Here is a 21,526-nt window from a genome sequence, read left to right as displayed (position 1 = left end):
ATAGATTTATTTCCTTACTACTATAGACATTTGATAGTCAAAGGTCAGGTTACTGTGTCTGCATGTGTTCCCAAATCCTTGACCACTGGGTTTACTATTAGGGGTGTATTATCAATGTAGTAACTTTTAGGGGTAGCCGTCTTCCCAAAGGATACTATTATGCATCTATTGGCACTGAGTTGTAGACTGTGGCTCTGGCACCAGTTGTCACTTTGTCAGGCCTTCTTGGAGGGTATTTGTGCCCTTGAGGGATTCTGTAGTTGCACCTAATCTGCAGTCATCTGGAGAACTGGTCAGCTAGAGGCCCTTGATGTTGGCCTTGATTTCAAAAAAGTAAATGCCAAAAAGGAGCAGCCCCGGCACCAAGCCGGACTCCCCTATCCTAACTTCCTTGGTCCTATCTGGGAGGATATGTGGTTATGTGTAAGTACACTTACTGTAGTGGAATAATAAGGCTATGGACCTTGAATACCTTGCCTCTGGTGTCAAATAATTTGAAGAACAGGTGGGGGTGAAGTCCAAGTGCTGCCATGAAGTAAGTGATGGACACTGGTATGAACTGTAAATTCCACTCCATTGGTGTCATTTCTGATGATAGCTGGAGCTTGAATCCCACTGGTGTCATCAAATAATGTGAGTTGTATGCATCAACTATAATAAATAATTTGAAATAACAGAAACAGTTAATGCCATTTTCCATCATGTATGAAACATTTTTTTTCTTTTCCCTTGTAAGTGTAATAATTTCTTGTAAGTATAGTTATATATTTTTAAAAGTAAAGCGCTTTCATTTATTTATTCGTAAACTTTTGTGGCTAATGTCTCGATTTAGCAACAAGGTGCATCCTCACTGTAGTGGTGTGTCTCTTGGCCTCCTCCCTTTTTGAAACCAGACTGTTTGGCCATTTCTTGTAATTCAGTAGTGGTTATTTGGTATTGATTGTCTCACTGGAAGAGTGGTCAGCATCTGAGATCTTGATATCAGATTAATTATCTGATTGGTAGCAGTGTCCCTTGAATATAAGAAGGGGGTTACTGTCACTAGAAAAATGTCAGTAGCCCCTTCTGTGAAATTTTGTGTGTGTGTGTGTGTGTGTGTGTGTGTGTGCGTCTGAAAACCAGTTTGCTGAAGTCTCAGGTACTGTTCTTAAATTTCCAGTAGAAGGCGGAGTCCGGTATGCCGCAAGATGCTTCAACTGTGGAACCTGCGGATGTTTCTACCTTGGATGGGTCTGGAGCCGCTGTGCAGGCACCGGCTTCTGAGGGTGTATTCAGGCCTACTGACTTGCATATTAAACCAACGCCATCTTCTTCTTCAAGGCCTAAAACTTGAACCATGCCTAGAAAACTGATGCCCAGACCACATGGTCAGGCCTCTATACCTAAAAAACAAATGATAAGAATGGCTGAAGATCTTATTACTTTAATCAGGGGAAGCCAGCCTTCCCCCTCTAAGAGACCTAGGACTGAGTTTGCTTATGATACTTCTGACCAGGATTCTGAATTTTCTGTTTCCTTTGATGACCAGGATTTACCCTTGTCTACCTATGAGGATTCTGATGCTGAGGACTTTATTCCCTCTGCTCCCCCCCCCCCCCAGGATGATTTCTCTTTTGATGAAACCTTGCATACTCTCAGGGAGCATTTTCATTGGGAAAGTCAGGATTTCTCTGATTCTAAAAAGAGGCTTAGGGATTTCTTACTCCTGCCGCAGCAGAAGCCTTTAGTCATACCTCCTGTACTAGACATTGCTGATGATACCTTTTCGGAATCTAGCTTGACCCCTGACTCTTTACCTCCTACTCCCAGAAAACCTGATAGATATTACAGGGTCTCTGACTCTCACAAGTTCCTTTTTAAAAATCCTTCTGCAACTTTGGCCATTAGGACCTTAAACTGCCAGTTTCATATGTTAAAGTTTCAGCAGCATATTATTGGATTGCTTAAACAGAAAATGATGTTGATTCCTGATTGTGCTGAAAATAAAGATTTACAGGATTTACTACATTCATCTGAACAATTTGGAAAACATACTTTGCAATGTGGTTTTGATTCACTAGAGGCATCTTGCAGGGCTGCTGTAACTGGGTCTGTACTTAGAAGGCATGCTTGGCTTAAGGAGCAGTCCTTGCCAGATCATGTTAAAGCGAAATTACTGGATGCTCCCTTAAACCAGGACCGCCTGTTTGGCAAGAAGGTAGAAGAAGTTCTTAAAAAGTTGGAGGAAAAAGCTAAATATATGCAAACTGTGAAAGATTTTTTGCAAGTACAACCTCCGAGGAGTAGGCATTGGCCTTCCAAGAAGGGGTCCTTACCTGCTTCTTCCAGACCTTCTCAGTCTAAACCCAGATCTAGCAGAGATCCCAGGATTTAGTCCCAGGGGACGCACAGGACTAAGCAGTGGGGGGACCTCCACTTCCAAATCTGGGAGTAATAAAACTCCCCCCTATGGTAAACTGTCTCAGTGACTTTTTTTTTTTAAACTTCCAAGCACTTCTCAACTGACTGCCCCTTTGGGGGGAAAAATTGCTCTTCATGCAAAGAACTGGGAACTCATTACCCAGGACAAATGGGTTTTAAATGTAGTGTCACAGGGATACAGATTTCACTTCCATACATTACCAACACCAACTGGGTGGCCAGATCTACCCCCAAATCACTGGGCAGAAGCCCAAAAGCAAGTACTTTCTCTCTTAAGCATGGGGGCTATTCACTTGGTACCAGAACAGGAGAAGGGACAAGGTTTCTACTCAAGACTTTTCCTGGTACCCAGAAAAGACAATTCATGGCGTCCTATCCTGGACCTGTCTACTCTAAACACCTTTTTGGTGATTCCAAAATTCAAGATGCTGATTCTTCGCCAGTTGCTCACTATGCTAGGCAAAGCCGCCTGGTTGGCAACACTAGATTTAAAGGAAGCATACCTGCACATCCCAATCAGGGAATCTTGCAGAAGATACCTACGCTTCAAAGCAGGCTTACACGCACTATCAGTTCTCTCGACTGCCCTTTGGCTTATCTACAGCACCCAGGGTATTCACAAAGTGCCTAGCTCCAGTCATTGCATTTTGCAGGCAAAGAAATATTCAAATATACCCATGCCTGGACGATTGCCTAATTCAGACAGAAAGCCAGGACATACTTTTGAATCATCTGGCCTTTGTACAAAGGGTGCCAACTTGTCTGGGGTGTACCATAAACAAAAAGAAATCACACCTGATACCCTGTCAACAAATTATATTCCTTGGAGCAAGCTTGAATACAGCTTCCCAGATGGCTTTCCTCATGCCAGAGAAACAAATTCATTTGACAACCTACTTCAAACAAGTGGCCACAAAAACCCTGATATCTGCAAGGCAAATCCTACAAGCCTTGAGGTTCATGGCCTCCTGCATTCTTCTAATTCCATATGCAAGACTGCATATGAGGAAACTACAGTGGTATCTAAAAAGCCTATGGTGTCAGCATTCTCAGGATCTAGAAACAATGATTCCTACCATATCTTGCCTATGCCTAGAGTTTCTTTGGTGGGCAGAGGCCTGCCACCAAAACAAGAGACTACCATTCACACTACCCCCTGCCACCCAAACCCTAACAACAGATGCATCAAGCTATGCATGGGGGGCTCATCTGGCAGGGAAATGCATTCAGGGCAAATAGAACACAAGTCAAATGCATCTGCATATCAATCAAAAAGAAATGTTAGCTGTACAGAATGCTCTGACAGCCTTCAAGGACCACATTCTTCCAGGATAATTAATGGTAAAGACGGACAACACCACTGTTATATGATACATAAACAAGCAGGGGGGTACACATTCTTACCCCGTTTGTAGACTAGCCATGGCATTGTGGAACACAGCCCTAAGCTACCAAGTGCATCTACAAGCTCAGTTCCTGCCAGGAAAACTAAACACACTGGTAGACGAACTAAGCAGAAACCTCATGGACCCACACGAGTGGAAACTAGAACCAAGGATTTTCAACATGTTGACAAGCAAATGTGGGAGCCCAGATATAGACCTGTTTGCCTCCCCCCAGAACTTTCAGTTGGACAAATTTTGCACAAGGAGTCCTCACAAACAAGCTTGGAAAGTGGATGCTATGTCCTTCAGCTGGAAAAAACTATCAGTTTATGCCTTTCCTCCTCTGCCTCTGCTCTCCAAAGTACTACTAAAGATCAAACAAGACAAACCAAGGACGATTTTGATTGCACCAGACTGGCCACGCAAACACTGGTACCCCCTCTTGTGCAGTGTGTCACTGTTGGCCCCATGGCACCTGCCTCATTGTCTCAGCAGGAGAACCAGATTCTGCACCCTCAGCTTCAAACACTGAACCTAGCAGCCTGGCTGATTACCTAATCTCTCCTTTACCAACCAGTGATGGATATCATGTTAGAGGCAAGGAGGCCTAGTACTAGAAAATCTTATGGTGAAAAATGGAAAAGATTCTGTGCCTAGAACCAATCTCAAGGGTTGAGCACAGCAGTGCCCAATTTACCTCAGATTTTACAATACTTAACTGAGATGCTTCACAAGGGCCTGTCTTTATCCGACATCAAAATTCATGCCTCAGCCATTTCAGCTCATTATAACACAGAACCTCCCCTCTTCACTCATCCACTGCTCAAGCAGTTCCTCAGAGGGGCCAAAAATTTACGACCACCCAGGAGAGCTCCAACTCCAGCCTGGGACCTTACCTTTGTATTGGGGAAACTCACTCTCCCTCCTTTCGAGCCAGCTGCTACTGCAGACTTTAAATTCCTTTCTTGGAACACAGCTTTCCTTTTAGCAATCACTTCAGCAAGAAGGGTATCTGAATTACAGGCCCTTATGGCAGTGGAGCCTTTCATCATCTTTCATGCGAACAGGGTGTCCCTCAGGACCAATCCCTCCTTCATGCCCAAGGTGGTATCCAGTGTGGCCCTTGATCAGTCCATTCATTTGCCAACCTTCTTTCCTAATCCACAGAACAAAGGGGAACGGATACTGCTCTCCTTAGATGTGCACAGACAACTTAGATTCTCCTTGGACAGGACTAAACCTCAAAGGAAATCTGAACAACTGCTTTTGGCATTTGCACAGGGGCAGAGGGGAAAGCTATTTCAAAGCAAACCATTTCCAAATGGATAGGCCATTGCATTAATTTCTGTTACAAGCACCATGGAAAACCTATCCCACAGGGGATCAGACCCCACTCAACCAGGGCTGTATCTACCTCTATAGCCTTTCTCAGAGGTATTCCTACCAGGGACATCCTAGAAGCTGCTACCTGGAGTTCTGTACATACTTTCACCAAGCATTACCATCTGCCAATTTTCTCTAAATCCAGAGCTGGCTTTGCCACTGCAGTCTTCCAGGTCCTTTTAGCTGGCCCTAATGCTATCTAAATTCCTCCTCCCATCCTTAGCTTTGGGAATCTACCCAAATGTGATGACTGCAACAGTGAAACATGAAGAACATAGTACAGTTGTGTACACGTACTATAAATGTAGATGTTCGAGTGTATTCACTGTTGCAGTCCTGGTTACCCTCCCTCCAGCCCCCTTACTTCTTTTGGCTATGCCTCTACTCTCCTTTACTATGCTCAAAAGCTTTTTGATGTATTTGCGTTTTTGTTGGAGGTATAACCTCACTTATTTATAGATTTAATTGCTTCCCATTAGGGGGGCACCTGACATCTGGGGCAAGAAAAACTGATGTAATGGTGTCGGCTGCATGTTTTATACCCCTGACAACCTGACGTCATGGAAGAAGGGACAGCAACCAATGCAGGACCCAAGACTTTGTTAATCAAACCGACTGAGGGCTACTGCAAGCAGATAACCCAAATGTGATGACTGCAACAGTGAAGTCACTCATACATCTACATTTATGGTAAGTGTACACAACTGTACTTTCTCGATTCTCAGCTAGAGCGTCTTCTGCGTGGAGACGTGTGAATGGGCGTACCTTCGTTGAAGGTTGTGCGTCAGGGCTGGTAACTCGGCACGTAAAAATCAACTACCAATCATTAGCGGACCGGAGTTCCGCTGTGGCGACCCCTAACCGGGAAAAGCCGAAAGACACAGCAACACAACTGTACTTTCTCCAGATTATTTGCGGCAGCAGTGGAATTCAAGCCCTATCTTTCCATTACTTAAATTGGTGACAACAGTGCAAAATTTAAAACCCATACTGCTGTCTGTCTCATATTTTGGAGGTAGTGACAGGATTCATTTCCCCATTTATCACTTGTCAGAACAGTAGATTTTTGAGGAGAGGTCACTGTAACAGGAAAACTAGTCTCCCTTTTTATGTCATGGAAAGATGCTTGTAGATTTATTATGATTCATTAAATTATAACACAGATTGTTTTTGACTTTAGTAATGTCATTAATCTAAGGGCAGTGGACTACTACATTTACAAGTCTCTGTGATTATCAGAGTGCTAGCTGTATGAGAACATCTCACTAACCAGACATGGGTTCATAGGAGTCTAGTGTGAGACCAATGTATTTCTTCATAGGAATATAAGGAATGACATAAATAACTCTGGCTATGGCAGAGGGGACTTAAATAGGAAAACCCAGATGCTGTGATTTATTGTTACAGTGACTTCTCAAAGATCTGTCTATGGAAAGTATACCTACACTTAGTTGTGCTTTATGTTAAGTACCTATGTAACTACCTTATGGAGTGTCTTATGATAATGATGATGTCTGTTGGTATGAAACTTCATGGCTTTTTTTATCTGTAACCTTTGCTGGGCATCACAAAGCCCTTATTTCAGAGCCCTTTGCACTGAAATAAATTCATGAAGGTGTTCTACCCTTTTTTTTGGTATAGTCAAATGTGATCAGATTTGTTGATTGCCATTGTTTTGAATAAAAACAGTAATAGACTGGGCAACTCCCACAAGAAAAGAGAAGCAGTGTGTTCACTTGCAACAGTAGTGACCTGAGGTCAGAAAGCAAAGCATTACATAGTAGGACTGGCCAAAGGGAAGAGGAGACAGAGTTTTCAGAAGTCATTTTTCTTTTTTATGGAGAGGGACTAAGGTGTCTGATGCAGAAATGTCCTTCGGCTGAGACCAGAGTATCAACTTTTGTCAACAGATTTCAGTATGGTTTGGTTTCATATCCCATTAAACTGTAATCACATCCAGTAGAGTTCACAGGTGTTTAGTAAGCTAATGACCACAAGGGCCATTTTAAGCCTAGCCATGCATTCAAAATCTCTGACAAGTTCTGGTACCCGTAATAAGTGTAAGCATGGACTTGGGAGATTAAACATTTGCAAGCAGGGGCCTGGGAGATGAACCATTTACAGGATGCCTGTGTCCATTAAAGACGTAGATGCCAAACCAAGGATGAATTTCTTGTTCATCATCTAATTGTCCAAGTTGCACTTGAATTGGGTTAGGGAGGAATGCTGCTTCATGTGGTTGGGAAGCATGTTCCGGAGAAGGGGAAGTCTCTGAGATAAATTCCTGTCTTTCTAGCAGGTCCTATTTATATCACAGGCAAGGTTTAAATATTTAAAATGGGTAATTCTGGTGCTGTTTATTTTGCAAATATGCAGGAGATCCATCAGGGTGGGATCTGACAATGCCTTTTATTCCACACGTAGATCACCCCTCCACAGCCTGTAGGAGGCAAATTACAGGGATAGGGCCTTGAGGCGATCTGCAAAGGATATGTTACTTAACATCCTGTATTCTTTTAGTGAGGAGCCTCTGTGGACGTTCCAGTTTTTGCATATGCCTGGTTGGGTGTATAATAAAGGGGGCACTGTACTCAATGATAGGCCGGATGAATACTAAATACAGTAGAACAATGACTTCCTTGGACTTAGATGCCATACCTTTGTTTATAAGTTGCACAACATTGAATGATTTCCTCACTGCTGTAGACATGTGATGGTCAAAGGCTAGATTACTGTGTGTGTCGTCAAGACCCTGACTACTATTTAATCTCTTAGGGGTTTGTTGCCATTATGATAGTTAGCAGTGATGGATGACTTCCTGGAGGATACTGTTATGGATTCCTTGCCATTTAGTTTTAGTCCATGGCTCTGGTGCCAATTATTTGTCTGTGTCAGCTCTTCCTGGTGAACATTTGTGTTGGTGTGGGATTCTGTAACTGTTCTTGTTTTGCAATCATCTGCAAATTTAGTCAGCCAGTGGCCATTGATATTTATCTTGACTACAGAGAAGTAAATGCCTAAAAGGAGCAGTCCCTGGACTGATCCTTGAGGGACTTGACTTGTGACTGGTCTCTTTGTAGAGGTGGACTTCCCGAGTCTTACTTCCTGGGTCCTGTCTGTGAGCCAGCTGGCTATCCACTAGGTGACATAAGGTTTATACCTAGCCTCTTGAGTTTGTCAACAGTGCCCAAGTGGGTTATTGTATCAAATTCCTTGGCCAGGTCAGGGTAGGGAATGTGAACAATTTTGCCCTCATCCATTACTTTGGTGACCTTCTCAAAAGAAGTCCACCAGGTTGAGTAGTTATGGCCTGCCCTTGAAAAAACCAAATTGGATTAAGTCCAGTGTCTGGTGGTTTCTTATGTCATTATTGATCATCTCCATGATAATTATTTCCATAGCTTTACATGTGAGACGTCTGGGTCTGTAATTACCAGGGTCTGCAGATGGCCCACCTTTGTGCAGAGGGACGTCTGTTACTGTTTGACATTCGTGAGGCACGAAGCCTATTTGGAGGTTACAGTTAAATAGCAATTCCAGTGGCCTGATAGGTCTCAGTCTCTATATTTCCTCTTCGTTGGGACAATTGAAGTTTTCCTTCAGGGGGCTTGTTCGTGATGCTGATGGGATGACAGTGGGCTATCCAGTAGCATGGAGTTAATGGTGAAGAGGGAATACAAAGAGGGCACTAAAAGAACAATTATTGTAGAAGCACAAAATGCAAAACTTAAATTATACAGTAAACTCTCAGTTAACCAGAACTCAAGCAACCAGAAAAAAAAACACACACACACACAGAAACATACCTTATGTTTTTAGAGTTTTAAAAAGGAAGATAGGAATAAATTCCCTCTCTCCCCAACCTATAAACACGTCAACCCAAACAAATAGTATAGGGTACAGTGTTAGTCAGGCCTATTTTTAATAGTAACTCTCAAGCAACCAGAAGTTACAGTTGTTCGGCATCTACCAATCTCCATGGGTGTCGGTTAACTGAGAGTTTACTGTAATGTAAAATAAGCATGTTTTTGGTTTATGTGGGTTGCAGACTGCAGGTGTTTGAGAGGAAGATTTCATAGAGTAGCACTGTCAGTTACAAAACAGGATAAAATGCATGAGCTGAAGTCTTGTTTTTCTCTTACTGTTGCAGGTGATAACATGTACAGTTGTGAAAAGTGCAAAAAGTAAGTATGCTTTTACTTAGTATTTCAAGATCGCCAGTATTGCATTTTTTATGAAATACTTTGTTTGATTCTTGTGGTTAATGGGTGCTTGTGTATTAGGTATATGTGTGCATGTTGTTCTCTTGGTAATATGAATACAAGGAAGTGACTTGACAGAATACCAGATTTCATGCTTATGTTAATGGGAAAGTTGGTCATGTCATACAGTGATGTTCTTCGTGTTTCACTGTTACAGTCATCACACTTGGGTTGTCCTGCCAGGGGTAGCCCTCAGTCGGCCCGAATACCAGAGGCTTAGTATTTCTGCGTCGGTTGCTGGCGCTTCAGGACTGACGTCAGGTTGTCAGGGGTATAAAAACAGGAAGCCGACACCATTACATCAATCTTTTTTGCCGGGGAGTGCGAAGCAGAAGCAGACATGAGTGCCGGCCGCCGCTACCTGATTTTTCGTTTTCGAAATTGAATCATCCTGAAGTCTTCTTAAGCTAAGTACTCCGTTGGGGAGCTTTTTTTCTTGCTCTAACTGATGTCAGAAAAAGTTAACAATTGTCTCGCTTGTGGAAAGCAAATACCACACCGAGATTTCAATTCTTACTGCGTTGCCTGTTTAGGCCCAGACTACGATGTACCTCGCTGTCGGTTTTGTGCTTTGTTCAACGCCCGAACTGTTAGTCGCCGGGCCCTTATTGTAGCTAAATACTTTAGTTCTTGATCTCTGTATTTTGAAATGGCTTTAGTAAGCCATCCGACTACCGATATCCCGAAAAATGTAAGGATAAAGACAGAGACCGATCGCACAGGCCCAAAACTGCTGATAATGCTTCCATTAAGCTAGTCGCCAGTTCGCCGGTACTCAGTGAGGTGCTTTTGCAGCCCCTGATGCCCGCTTCAGTGGATTCGCAGGCTGCTACTGAGACCTGTTCGGAGTCCGGTATGCCCCGAGACTCTTCTTTGACTACGGCACCTGTGGATGTCTCTACCTTGGATGGGATCCGGAGCCGTTGTGCAGGCACCGGCTTCTGAGGAAGTTTTTCACATTACCGATATTTGACACAAACCGACGACTTCTTTTGCGTCTTCAGTTCTTTCTAAAACTACTGAGTTTCTAAGGCCAAGAGTACGAGCTACACCTGAAAAAATGACGACCCAAGCGCAAGCGTCTGCTTCCTTCCACAATCTCAGATGTTTAAAATGGTAGAAGGACCTGATCATGCCGAATAGGAGAAGCCAGCCTTCCCCTGCTAAATGAAAAGAGAGGTGTTTCCAGCAGCTTTATCTGACCAAGAGTCTGACGAGTCTGAGGTTTCTGAATATGAAGATATACCCTTATCTGCCTGTGAGGATTCAGATGCATAGGAATCCATTTCTTCTGCCTCCCCTCCAGAGAGTTTTTCTTTTGTTGAAAACCCTACATACTTTGAGAGAGTATTTCCACTAGGAATGCCAGGATTATCCTCAGTCCAAAAAGAGACTCAGGGAATTTTTAGATTTACCACAGCACAGACCCTTAGCTATCCCTCCTGTTTTGGATGTTGTGCATGATGTCTTTATGGAAATCAGACTACCTCCTGATATTTTACCCTCTGCTCCAAGGAAACCTGACAGGTACTACAGAGTCCCTGACTCTCGCAAATCTCTCTTCAGAAATCCTACTGCTTGCCCAGAGGTCATCTCCCAAGGACCTAAAGGAATAAAAGCAACTACAGCTAAGAATCCCACCCCTTCGGACAGGGATTCCCGAGCTTTAGACTGATGGGGTAAAAAGGTATACACCTCTGCAACTATCGCCATTAGAGCTTTGAACTGTCAGTTCCACATGCTGAAATACCAGCAACATACTATGGAACTTGTTAAGCAGAAATTATCTACCTTTCCTGACTGTGCAGAAAATAAAGAATTACAGGAGCTTATGCATTCTGCAAGCCAAGTCAGCAAGAATACCCTGCAATGTGGGTTTGATGCCCTAGAAGCATCTTGCAGGGCAGCAGTCACAGGTTCTGTACTTAGAAGGCATGCTTGGCTTAAGGAGCAGACCTTGCCCAGACCATGTCAAATCAAAATTATTGGACACTCCTCTGAACAAGGACAATCTGTTTGGCACCAAAGCAGAAGAGGTTTTAAAAAAGATGGAAGAAAAGGCTAAGTCTATGCAGACAGTCAAAGATTTCTTGCAAGTGCAGCCTTCAAGATTCAGTAGGCATTGCCCCTCGAAACAATGGTCTTTTGCAGCCCCCTCAAGACCATCTCAAACTAGACCCAGGGGAAACAGACCCTCCAGATTACAGTCTCAGGGTATGCAGAGATCTAAGCAATGGAGTACCACCACTTCTAAAGCAGGGAGTGCAAAGCCACCCCCTTAAGGAAAAAATTCACAATGACTTCTCAACTCCACTCCTCACCTCTGCCCAATTGCTCGTGCCTCTAGGAGGAAAACTTGCCCACCATGCAAAAGACTGGACCTCCATCACCAACGATCAATGGGTCCTCAACATAGTATCCCATGGGTACAAATTTTATTTCCACATGCTGCCAACCCCAAAAGAGTTCCCAGACCTTCCACCAAAACAGTGGTCAGAAGCACAGAACCAAGTTCAGTCCGTGCTCTCCATAAGAGCAATTCAGCCTGTTCCTGCAGCACAGATAGTCCAAGGTTTTTATTCCAGACTTTTCCTGGTACCCAGAATAGAGGGCACCTGGTGCCCAATTTAGATCTATCCATTCTAAACACCTTCCTAGTGGTACCAAAATTCAAAATGCTCACCCTACAGCAGCTTCTCCATATGCTGTCCAAAGATGCCTGGTTAGCCACCTTAGACCTAAAGGAGGCCTGTCTGCACATCCCAATCAGGGACTCCTGCAGAAAATATCTACGTTTCAGGGCAGGATTTATGCATTGTTGGTTCTCTGCACTTCCCTTTGGCTTATCCACTGCTCCCAGAGTTTTTACAAAATGCCTGGCTCCAGCCATTGCCTATTGCAGACAGAGAAAAATTCAAATATACCCTTACTTGGACAATTGCCTGATTCAGCAGGCAACATTTATTGAAACAGAAGAAGATCCAAAAGGAATGGTAGACCACACCACTGAACCTGTATCTGGCTTTTAATCCCCACTGAAATCAACAAAACAATATGCTAATTAAAAGTATGTAATAAGATCTCTCAACTACTAACACCCATAGCACACAGAGCCATTACTGGAAATGTATTTATCCTTAAATTAGAGTATGGCTTCATTCTTGTAGCTCTCCAGTTCAAACACACAAAGTACAGTTAACAAAATCTGTACATTTCTGTTGCCAACTCGCACACTTATAGCTGTTGGATAAATTCACCTGCTCACCTGTTACTCAGAGTAACTCTGCTTCTAGCCTTGCAGATTTTTAAAGTATTGAGAATGGAAGACTGTCCTTCTCTGAAAAGAATGCTGCAAATTAAGCAATGGAATTATAACCTGAGGCAACACCAGGATGAACCATTAACCCTTATTAGATCCCACTTCAAAACCACCACAGATGGAAAAGCCTTTTCAAATATAGACCCAGCAATTTGGAACCAACTCCCAACAGAAACAGGACATGTCTTGCTAGAAACATTCAAAAGAAAGCAGATCATAACTTTTAATGACTCTTGCTTATGCTTTCAAGATCATGGTTAATTGATGGTTTCTTGCACAAGTCAATATAACAATGGTAGTTAAACTTCATCTTTTTGCATTTAACTGGTAAAACTGACAGTTAACATTTACTGTGTAAAATGTTCATGAATTAGCATTCTTTTAATTTGATTGTATGCCTCTTGTTTTCCATACTCATAGTTATGTCTCGCCTTATGGCTCAGGTTATGACTGAAAAGGGTCTCTTGACCAATCCACCTACCTTGTTATCAAACTGAAAATAAAATAAGTAAATAAACAAAATTAATGGGCTATTTGGACAAAAATAGTGGAACCTTACGACAGGTCCAGAAAAAAAAAAATTTTTGAGGAGAAGGGCAAAACAACACATAATGTAAAACAGAATTATTTTACATGGGCAGCGCAGTGGTACAGTGGTTAGCATTGTCGCCTCACAGCAAGAGGTTCTCAGGTTCGATTCTCGGCTGGATGCCTTCTGAGCAGTATGTGCATGTCTTTCCTGCATTTTACATGGGCTTCCTTCTGGTGCTCTGGTTTCCTCCCATATTCCAAAGACATGCGTCTGGAGCATTTCTTTCTGGGCCTCCGCTGAAAATAGGCTCCATCCTAGTCGGTCCTTCCCAGTAAACGTATGTTAAATAAAATAAAATGATCTAGTTCATTCATTTTAACAATAAGACTGGTAAACGTGGGCAGCAGTTGCTGTGCACTTTTGAGACTTTTTGAAGCTCACAATTCCTCCGGTAACTTCTACAGTGTTCCACTTCTCTCTTTCTTTGCTGATCTAATTTTCTGCATATCAACAAGCATTGAAGGGTGCTTTCAGTCTAGTTTATAGAGATATGGAAGTTTTCTTCTGTGAATTTTTAATTGTTTTCCTTAGAGTACTCAACCCTACATAGAAAAATAGGAAAAGAGGGTTGATAACTCTTCTGTCTGGATAGTCGGGTCATATTTTTTCATTTTGTGTTTTCACATCATTGTTTTCAAGGTAATACCACCATTAGTGTCTCTTTCCTTCCCATGAGGGCATTGCTTTTTGAGACACCACTCTTGCCATTAAAATTATTTTTGACTTTTGTCTTTTCTGATTTTGGAGCAGTAGCTGAGCTTACTAAAAGACAAGCTTGGGAGTGAAGCCCTTCAGAGCTTTTCTGATACTGAGGAGTACACTTCTCTGAGGCTTTTAAGGTAGAAGGTCGGCTTGGGCTGTTCCTTTACTAAGCAGATAAGCTCCCTTTGGGGGAAGAAAATTCCATTATGTTATTTTCCTCAGATTTCTGATTCAGACTCTGAGAGCCCAGTTTCTGAGTCACCCTGTGTGTGTTTCTTTTTCTCTGAAACTATTACAAGAATATGTCAGTGTTTTCAGTGGGAGAACAGTGAGTGTTCTCAGTCCCTCAGAAAATACTATGAGTTGTTACAAAAGGATTTTCTAGTTCCTACACCCATTCCTCCTGTTCTTTCTGCTTTGGATGTTTGAATTAATGCCTGCAGTTTTCCTGATAGTAAACCAGCAGCTCCTAAAAAGGAAGATAGAATGTGTAAAGTTCCTTATTCTTTTAAAATGTTGTACACTTTTCCCAAAAATTGACCCAGCAGCTATAGCTCTAGTTGATCCCACTGCTGCTAAGCACCTAGTCAATTCCAGTTCTACTCTTTCTGATAAGGGTGGGGAAATTATTGATAGGTATGGGAAGAAAGTGTTTACTTCTGCAACTTTGATTTTCAGAAGTTTGAATGGTCAGTCTCCTATGTTAAAGTTTGATGTTCTTCGTGTTTCACTGTTGCAGTCATCACCTGTTGGTTATCCCTGCTGCGGTAGCCCTCAGCCGGCCCGAATACCAGAGTCAGTTTTTTTGTGTCAGCTGCAGCCGCCTGTAGTCTGACGTCAGGTCGTTAGTGCTATAAAGCAAGGCAGCCGATGTTATTACATCAGTCTTTCTTGCCGTGGAGCCAGTAGCAGAAGCAGTTCACACGAGTGCCAGTCAGTGGCTACCAGAAGTTGAATTTCAACTGAAAACGTCTAAAGCTAAGTACCCCATTGGGGATCCTTTTTTCTTGCACTAACTGTTGTCCAAAAAAGTTAAAAATTGTCTTGCCTGTGGAAAGCAGATCCCACACCGAGACTTCCATTCTTACTGCATCACTTGTTTAGGTCTAGACCACGACGTCCCCTGTTGCCGGTTCTGTGTTCTCTTTAATGCGAGAACTATTCACCATAGAGCTCTTTTTGTAGACAGTTTTTGTATTCCGTCTTCAATATTCCGATATGGTATCCTTCAACCAACAATCTGTGGATACTCCATAAAAAAAGTAGAGATAGAGATAGACCACACAAGGCTAAGCCTTCGATGACGCTACCACTAAGCAGGTTGTCAATTGTCCGGAATTCAGTGAGGCGCTTTCGCAGCCCCTGATGCCCAATTCGATATCTATGCAGGCGTCTACCAACACCCTTTCGGAGTCCGGTATGCCGCAGAAATCTTCTTCGTCTTCTGAGCCTTTGGCTGTCTCTGCCTCGGTTGGGTCAGGAAGCCGCTATGTAGGCACCAGCTTCTGAGGAGGCCTTTTGCACTACTGAATCTAGACAAAAAAATGACGTCTTCTGTTCCGACTACCGTTTCCCTCAGACCAACGGATTCTCTCAGGCCTAGAAGCCAGACCCCTTCTGTTCCGACTACCATTTCTCTCAGACCAGCAGATTCTCTCAGGCCTAGAAGCCAGACTGCTCCACTACCCCAAGCACAAATGCTGAAAATGGCGGAGGATCTCATCTCCCTTATGCGGGCTAGTCAGGCCACAGCTTCGAGGAGGCCTTTCGCACTACCGAATCTAGACAAAAAAATTACGTCTTCTGTTCTGACTACCATTTCTCTCAGACCAATGGATTCTCTCAGGCCTAGAAGCCAGACCCCCTCCTAGGAAATCTGCTTCTAGCCACCTTCTTCCTACTGCTCCACCACCCCAAGCACAAATGCTGAAAATGGTGGAGGATCTCATCTCCCTTATCCGGGCAAGTCAGGCCACAACTTCCAAACAGAAAAGGCACCCTTCTCCAGAAATTATGACAGAACAGGATTCTGAGGAGTATGACTATTCAGTTTTTGAAGAGGAACAGCACCCCTTAACTGCTTATGAGGATTCAGATGGAGAGGAATCCATCCCTTCTGCCTCCCCTCCAGAGGAACTTTCCTTTAGGGAAACCTTTCACTCCCTCAGAGAACATTTCCAATAGGAATCCAAGGACTTCCCACAGTCTAAGAAAAAACTTAGAGAGTTTCTGGACCTGCCTCAGCACAAACCCCTGGCCATCCCCCCTATTTTAGAAGTGGTGGATGATGTTTTCCATGAATCCATCTTAGCCCCTGACACCCTCCCTCCTGCTCCCAGTAAACCTGAAAGGTACTACAGGGTACTGGATTCTCGCAGATATCTTTACAGAAACCCTGCTGCAGACCCAGAGGTCATTACACAGGGACCTAAAGGAGCTAAGACTAGTTCTGCCAAAAATCCTCTTCCTTGTGACAAGGACTCCAGAGCTCTGGACAGATAGGGTAAAAAGGATACACCTCTGCAACCTTAGCTATCAGAGCACTCAGTTGCCAGTTCCATATGTTAAAATATCAACAACACAATTTGGAACTATTAAAACAGAAAATTGCTACTTTTCCTGACTGCGCCAATTCAAAAGAGTTGGCAGATTTACTGCACTCTGTTTGTCAAGTGGCTAAACACTCATTGCAGTGTGGATATTACGCCCTAGAAGCCTCTAGCAGGGCAGCAGTGACAGGATCTGTTGTTAGGAGACATGCATGACTGAAGGAACAACCTCTCCCTGATCATCTCAAGTCTAAACATTGATGCACCCCTAGATAAGGAGCGCTTGTTTGGGGAAAAAGCAGAAGAGGTGCTTAAAAAGATGGAAGACAGAGCAAAATCTATGCAAACAGTAAAAAGATTTCTTTCAGGTAGCCCCCCAGGTTCAGCAGGAACTTTCCCTCTAAGAACTGGGCCTTCCCTCCACCTAGCAGGCAGAGCCAAGGTAAGCCCCGCAGGGACAGACCATCCAGGCCCCTATCCCAGGGCCAGCAGAGAAGCAAACAATTGACCACTTCCGTCTCTAAGGCGGGGAGTTCTAAGCCAACCTTCTATGGCAAACACTCACAATGACTCCTCCTCCTCCCTCTGCCCTCCCTTCACTCATCAAAAACTAGGAGGAAGGATTTCCCTCTTCAAAGACAATTGGCTTTCTGTAACAAAGGACCAATGGGTCTTAAAGATAATTTTTCAGGGATACAAATTCTCTTTCAGCGAACTCCCATTTCCAAGAGGGTACCAGACTTACCTCCAAATCATTGGGCAGAGGCATTGAAACGGGTACAAACTCTCATATCCCAGGGGGCAGTAGAACCTGTACCTTCAGATCAAACAGGCAAAGGTTTTTATTCCAGACTATTCTTTGTTCCCAGAAAAGAGGGCACTTGGCACCCCGTCCTGGATCTCTCCATTCTGAACACTTCCTGGTGGTCCCCAGATTCAAAATGCTAACTTTGCAGCAGCTGCTGTCTGTGCTAACAAAAAATGCCTGGCTAGTAACCCTAGACCTAAAAGATGCCTACCTCCACATCCCCATCAGGGAATCGTGCAGGAAATTCCTGCGCTTCAGAGCAGGCTCACAACACTTTAAGTTCTCTGCGCTGCCCTTCGGTTTATCTACTGCACCCAGAGTATTCACCAAATGCTTAGCCCCAGCCATAGCATTTTGCAGACAAGGAAATATACAGATTTACCCTTACCTGGACGACTGCCTCATTCAGGCAGAGTGCAAAGAAAAGCTGCTCCAAGACCTTCTCTTTGTCAAATCACTGCTAACTTCCCTGATGGTTCACCATCAACCACCAGCTGCAAAGGTTCTGTACTTGGGAGCATCACCTCCTAGCGTGGAAGGTGGATGCCTTGACTTTCCCCTGGAACTCCCTCTTTGTGTAAACTTTCACTCCTCTACCCCTTATTCCCAAGGTACTGATGAAAATAAGGGAGTAGAGACCAAAGGCCATCCTCATTGCTCCAGATTGGCCCAGACAGCATTGGTACCCCATACTGCGCAGCCTGACCTTACAGCCCCCCAAACAGCTTTCCCTGATCTCAGATCTCTTGACCTAGGAGAGGGGGAAGATGCTGCACCCAGACTTATCTCTCAGCATGGCTTATACCTTAAAAGCTAAGAGGTCCTAGACATCATCACAGAGGCCAGAAAGGCCCAGCACCAGAAAATCATAAGCAGGAAAATGGAAAAGATTCTGTTCCTGGAGCCAGTCCAAAGGGGCCAGTACCTCCCATCCTTCCATCCCTCTTATCTTGGATTACCTAGCCGAGTTGCTCAATAGTGGCTTCTCTTTCTACTCTATTAAAATCCATGCCTCAGCCATTTCTGCCCATTTTGATTCAGACCCACCCCTCTTCTCTCATCCTTTGATTAAGCAGTTCCTCAGAGGGGCTTTAAATATCAGACCTCCCAGAAGGCCTCCCACACCACCCTGAGACCTGAATTATGTTCTATAAAAACTCACCTTACCTCCTTTCGAACCTGCTGCTTCTACAGAATTGAAATACCTCTCATGGAAGACTGCCTTCCTACTAGCTATCACCTTGGCCAGAAGGGTATCAGAGCTTCAGGCTCGCATGGCTGTTGAGCCCTTCATTATTTTCCATGCAGACATGGTCTCCCTGAGGACTAACCCCTTCTTTATGCCCAAGGTGGTATCTGATGTGACCCTCAACCAGGCCATACACCTACCCACCTTCTTTCCCAACCCTCAAAACAAGGGGGAAGAATTCTACACTCGCTAGACATGCACAGACAACTCAGATACTATCTGGACCGTACTAAACCTTTCAGAGAAACAGACTAACTACTTGTCAGCTTTGCCCCTGGGGCAGAGGGGAAGCCTGTTTCCAAACAAACCATTTCCAAATGGATATCACACTGTATCCATATTTGCTACAGACAACATGGGAAACCCCCTCCCTAGTCTGTCCATACCCATTCCACTAGAGCCGCCTCCACTTCCACAGCCTTCCTCAGAGGAGTCCACACCAGGGACATCTTGGAAGCTGCCACCTGGACCTCTGTCCATACCTTTACAAAGCATTACCACCTATCTATGTTTTTTTAGTCTAAGGCAGGGTTTGCCTCTGCAGTTCTGCAGGGCCTGCTGCCTAGGACTCTATCCTTTCCTTCCACCCCCTCTCCTCAGCTTTGGGAATCCTCTCATAGGTGATGACTGCAACAGTGAAACATGAAGAACATAGTACAGTTATGTACACTTAACATAAATGTAGATGTTCGAGTGTATTCACTGTTGCAGTCCTGGTTTCCCTCCCTCCATCCCCCATATAGCATCTTCCCCTAGGGGGACATAAGCTTTCCACAGTGGCTTTTGGCCAGCAGGACCACTTTTCCTTATTTCCTTGTGCTTCTGACAGGTTAGGGCAAGAAAAACTGATGTAATGACGTTGGCTGCCTTGCTTTATAGCACTGGTGACCTGACATCAGACTACAGGCGATGCAAAAAAACATTGACTCTGGTATTCGGGCTGGCTGAGGGCTAGCACAGCAGGGATAACTCACAGGTGATGACTGCAACAGTGAATACACTCGAACATCTACATTTATGGTAAGTGTACACAACTGTACTTTCTGCCTAATTATGAATGTATGAGGAATGTTTTATCCACAGTTTTTTCTTGTGAGGCAAAGTCTGCTTTCAATAACTTAGGATCCTCTGTTGCAGAGGTCACTACTTGTCATTTACCGTATGTGCTTGACTCTGTTGATACTTTTTCAAGGGCTGTAACTACTGGTACTGTTTTGAGGAGGTTTGTATGTTTGCATTCTCAGAACCTACCAGATGATAAAAATTAGATTTTAATTTCACCCTCAGATAGATACTTAGGTGATCAAAAATTGTGATGAAAGGGGCAAGCTAATCTAGGGGAATCTCTGTGATGTTTCAGCCCTCCTTTTCCAGATTTTCTATCACCTCATCCATTTTAAGTAAAAAGCAGAATAAACAGTCTCAACAAAATACTCGAACCTCCCAAAACCAAGGACAGTCCAACAAATCTGAATGTTCAAGAGACCTTGTGACCCCACCACCCTGACCCCTTTTTTCTTCTAGAAAGTCTGAATCTCCATTTTTCTCTGTAGCAATAGTTTCCAACAGATGGGTCCTAAAAATCATTTATCAAGGTTACAGCTGGTAGTTAGAAGAATTTCCTCCTTTCCAGGGGGACATTCTTCATCTGTAGATCAGACCCTTTTTGTTTCCACCGGTTCTTCATCACATGCTGTTCCAAGGAGTGATAGAGCCAGTTCCTCTTTCTCAGGTAGGGAAGGGTTTTTATTCAAGGATGTTCCTTGTGCCAAAGAAAGAAAGAAAATCCTTGGAGAACAGTTTTGGATCTTTCTTTCCTAAACCTGCTTTGTGATAGTGCCAGAATTCAAAATGATGTAGTTTCACAACCTGTTACATTTTTTCCTCTTTCGAGTTATCTGGTAACTCTAGACTTAAAAGATGGTTATCGTCACATCCTTATTCTTCCAGACTTTAGATGTTTCTTATGGTTTTATGTATCTGAATCACATTATCAGTTCTCTGCCTTACCCTTTGGACTGTCCACTGCACCAAGTGTTCACAAAATGTCTAGCTTCAGATCCAGTGATGTCTATTTTCATCTGATACAGTGCATGAGCTTGCCAGATCCATCCTCTGGACCATTTCTGAAGCGTTCAAGCCTCTGAATCCTCCCCTACCTATAATTTCCTCCACTCCATCTCACTACCTCAAATCTCGTTTGCCTCCTGAAGCATCAGATGTGTTCTGCTGTAAAGGCAAGTGTATCATTTTTCTTTTTGAGATTGGATTTATACTTCATTAAAATCTTCTCTGTTATCAACAGCTTTGTCTCTCCAGCTTTATGTTTGTATACTTTTTTTAAATATATAATGGTAACAATGTAGTTGTTTATCATTAAATACAGTAGTTCTCCTTTTACTTTTTGTGGTTTACAGTGTGTTTTTTTTCTTTTTGATGCAAAGGTTTCTCTGTTAGCGTTAGTAGTTTGGCTTTTCTGGATATGTATAAAACTTTTGAAAGCATTCTTACTCTGTCTTGTCTTCTCAGTAGTGTTGCTATTCTTTTGTTTTTGCTTGACTTGGCTGTAGTCCCCCCCCCACCCACCCACCCCACGTTTTTACAATGTCTGACAGCCAGGGGTTCAAAAATGTGCAGAATGCAAGCACAGAATCCCTCCACAGGATCCATATTCCTTGTGTGTATATTGCTTTGGCACTGTCTATCTTGACACAGAATGCATAGCCGGAGCCTCCTTTGGCTTGGGGCTAGCCAAACTTGCCTTTTCCTTCACAGACAGGGTCCTCTCATACAGCTGCCTCCATTTCATTTGCCACTGCTACATCCCCTGCTAGAAAACAGGACAGAGTCTAGAAC

At 43.5% G+C, this 21,526-nt stretch overlaps 1 protein-coding gene across 2 annotated transcripts in view; it reads left to right on the top strand.

Moving 5' to 3' along the window:
- Positions 1-21,526, top strand: part of USP33 (ubiquitin specific peptidase 33) — a 1,637,494-nt gene that overhangs the window by 933,458 nt on the left and 682,510 nt on the right. For both annotated transcript variants that reach the window (XM_044085858.1, XM_044085859.1), the window contains exon 15: positions 9,340-9,373. In XM_044085858.1, coding sequence (XP_043941793.1) covers positions 9,340-9,373 — 34 coding nt within the window. The remainder of the gene's footprint in view (positions 1-9,339; positions 9,374-21,526) is intronic.

Source organism: Protopterus annectens, chromosome 10.part0 (assembly GCF_019279795.1).
Source record: "Protopterus annectens isolate FY-2018-M chromosome 10.part0, PAN1.0, whole genome shotgun sequence".
In the NCBI taxonomy this organism is placed as follows: Eukaryota; Metazoa; Chordata; order Ceratodontiformes; family Protopteridae; genus Protopterus; species Protopterus annectens.
This window is presented reverse-complemented; position numbering and strand designations above follow the sequence as displayed.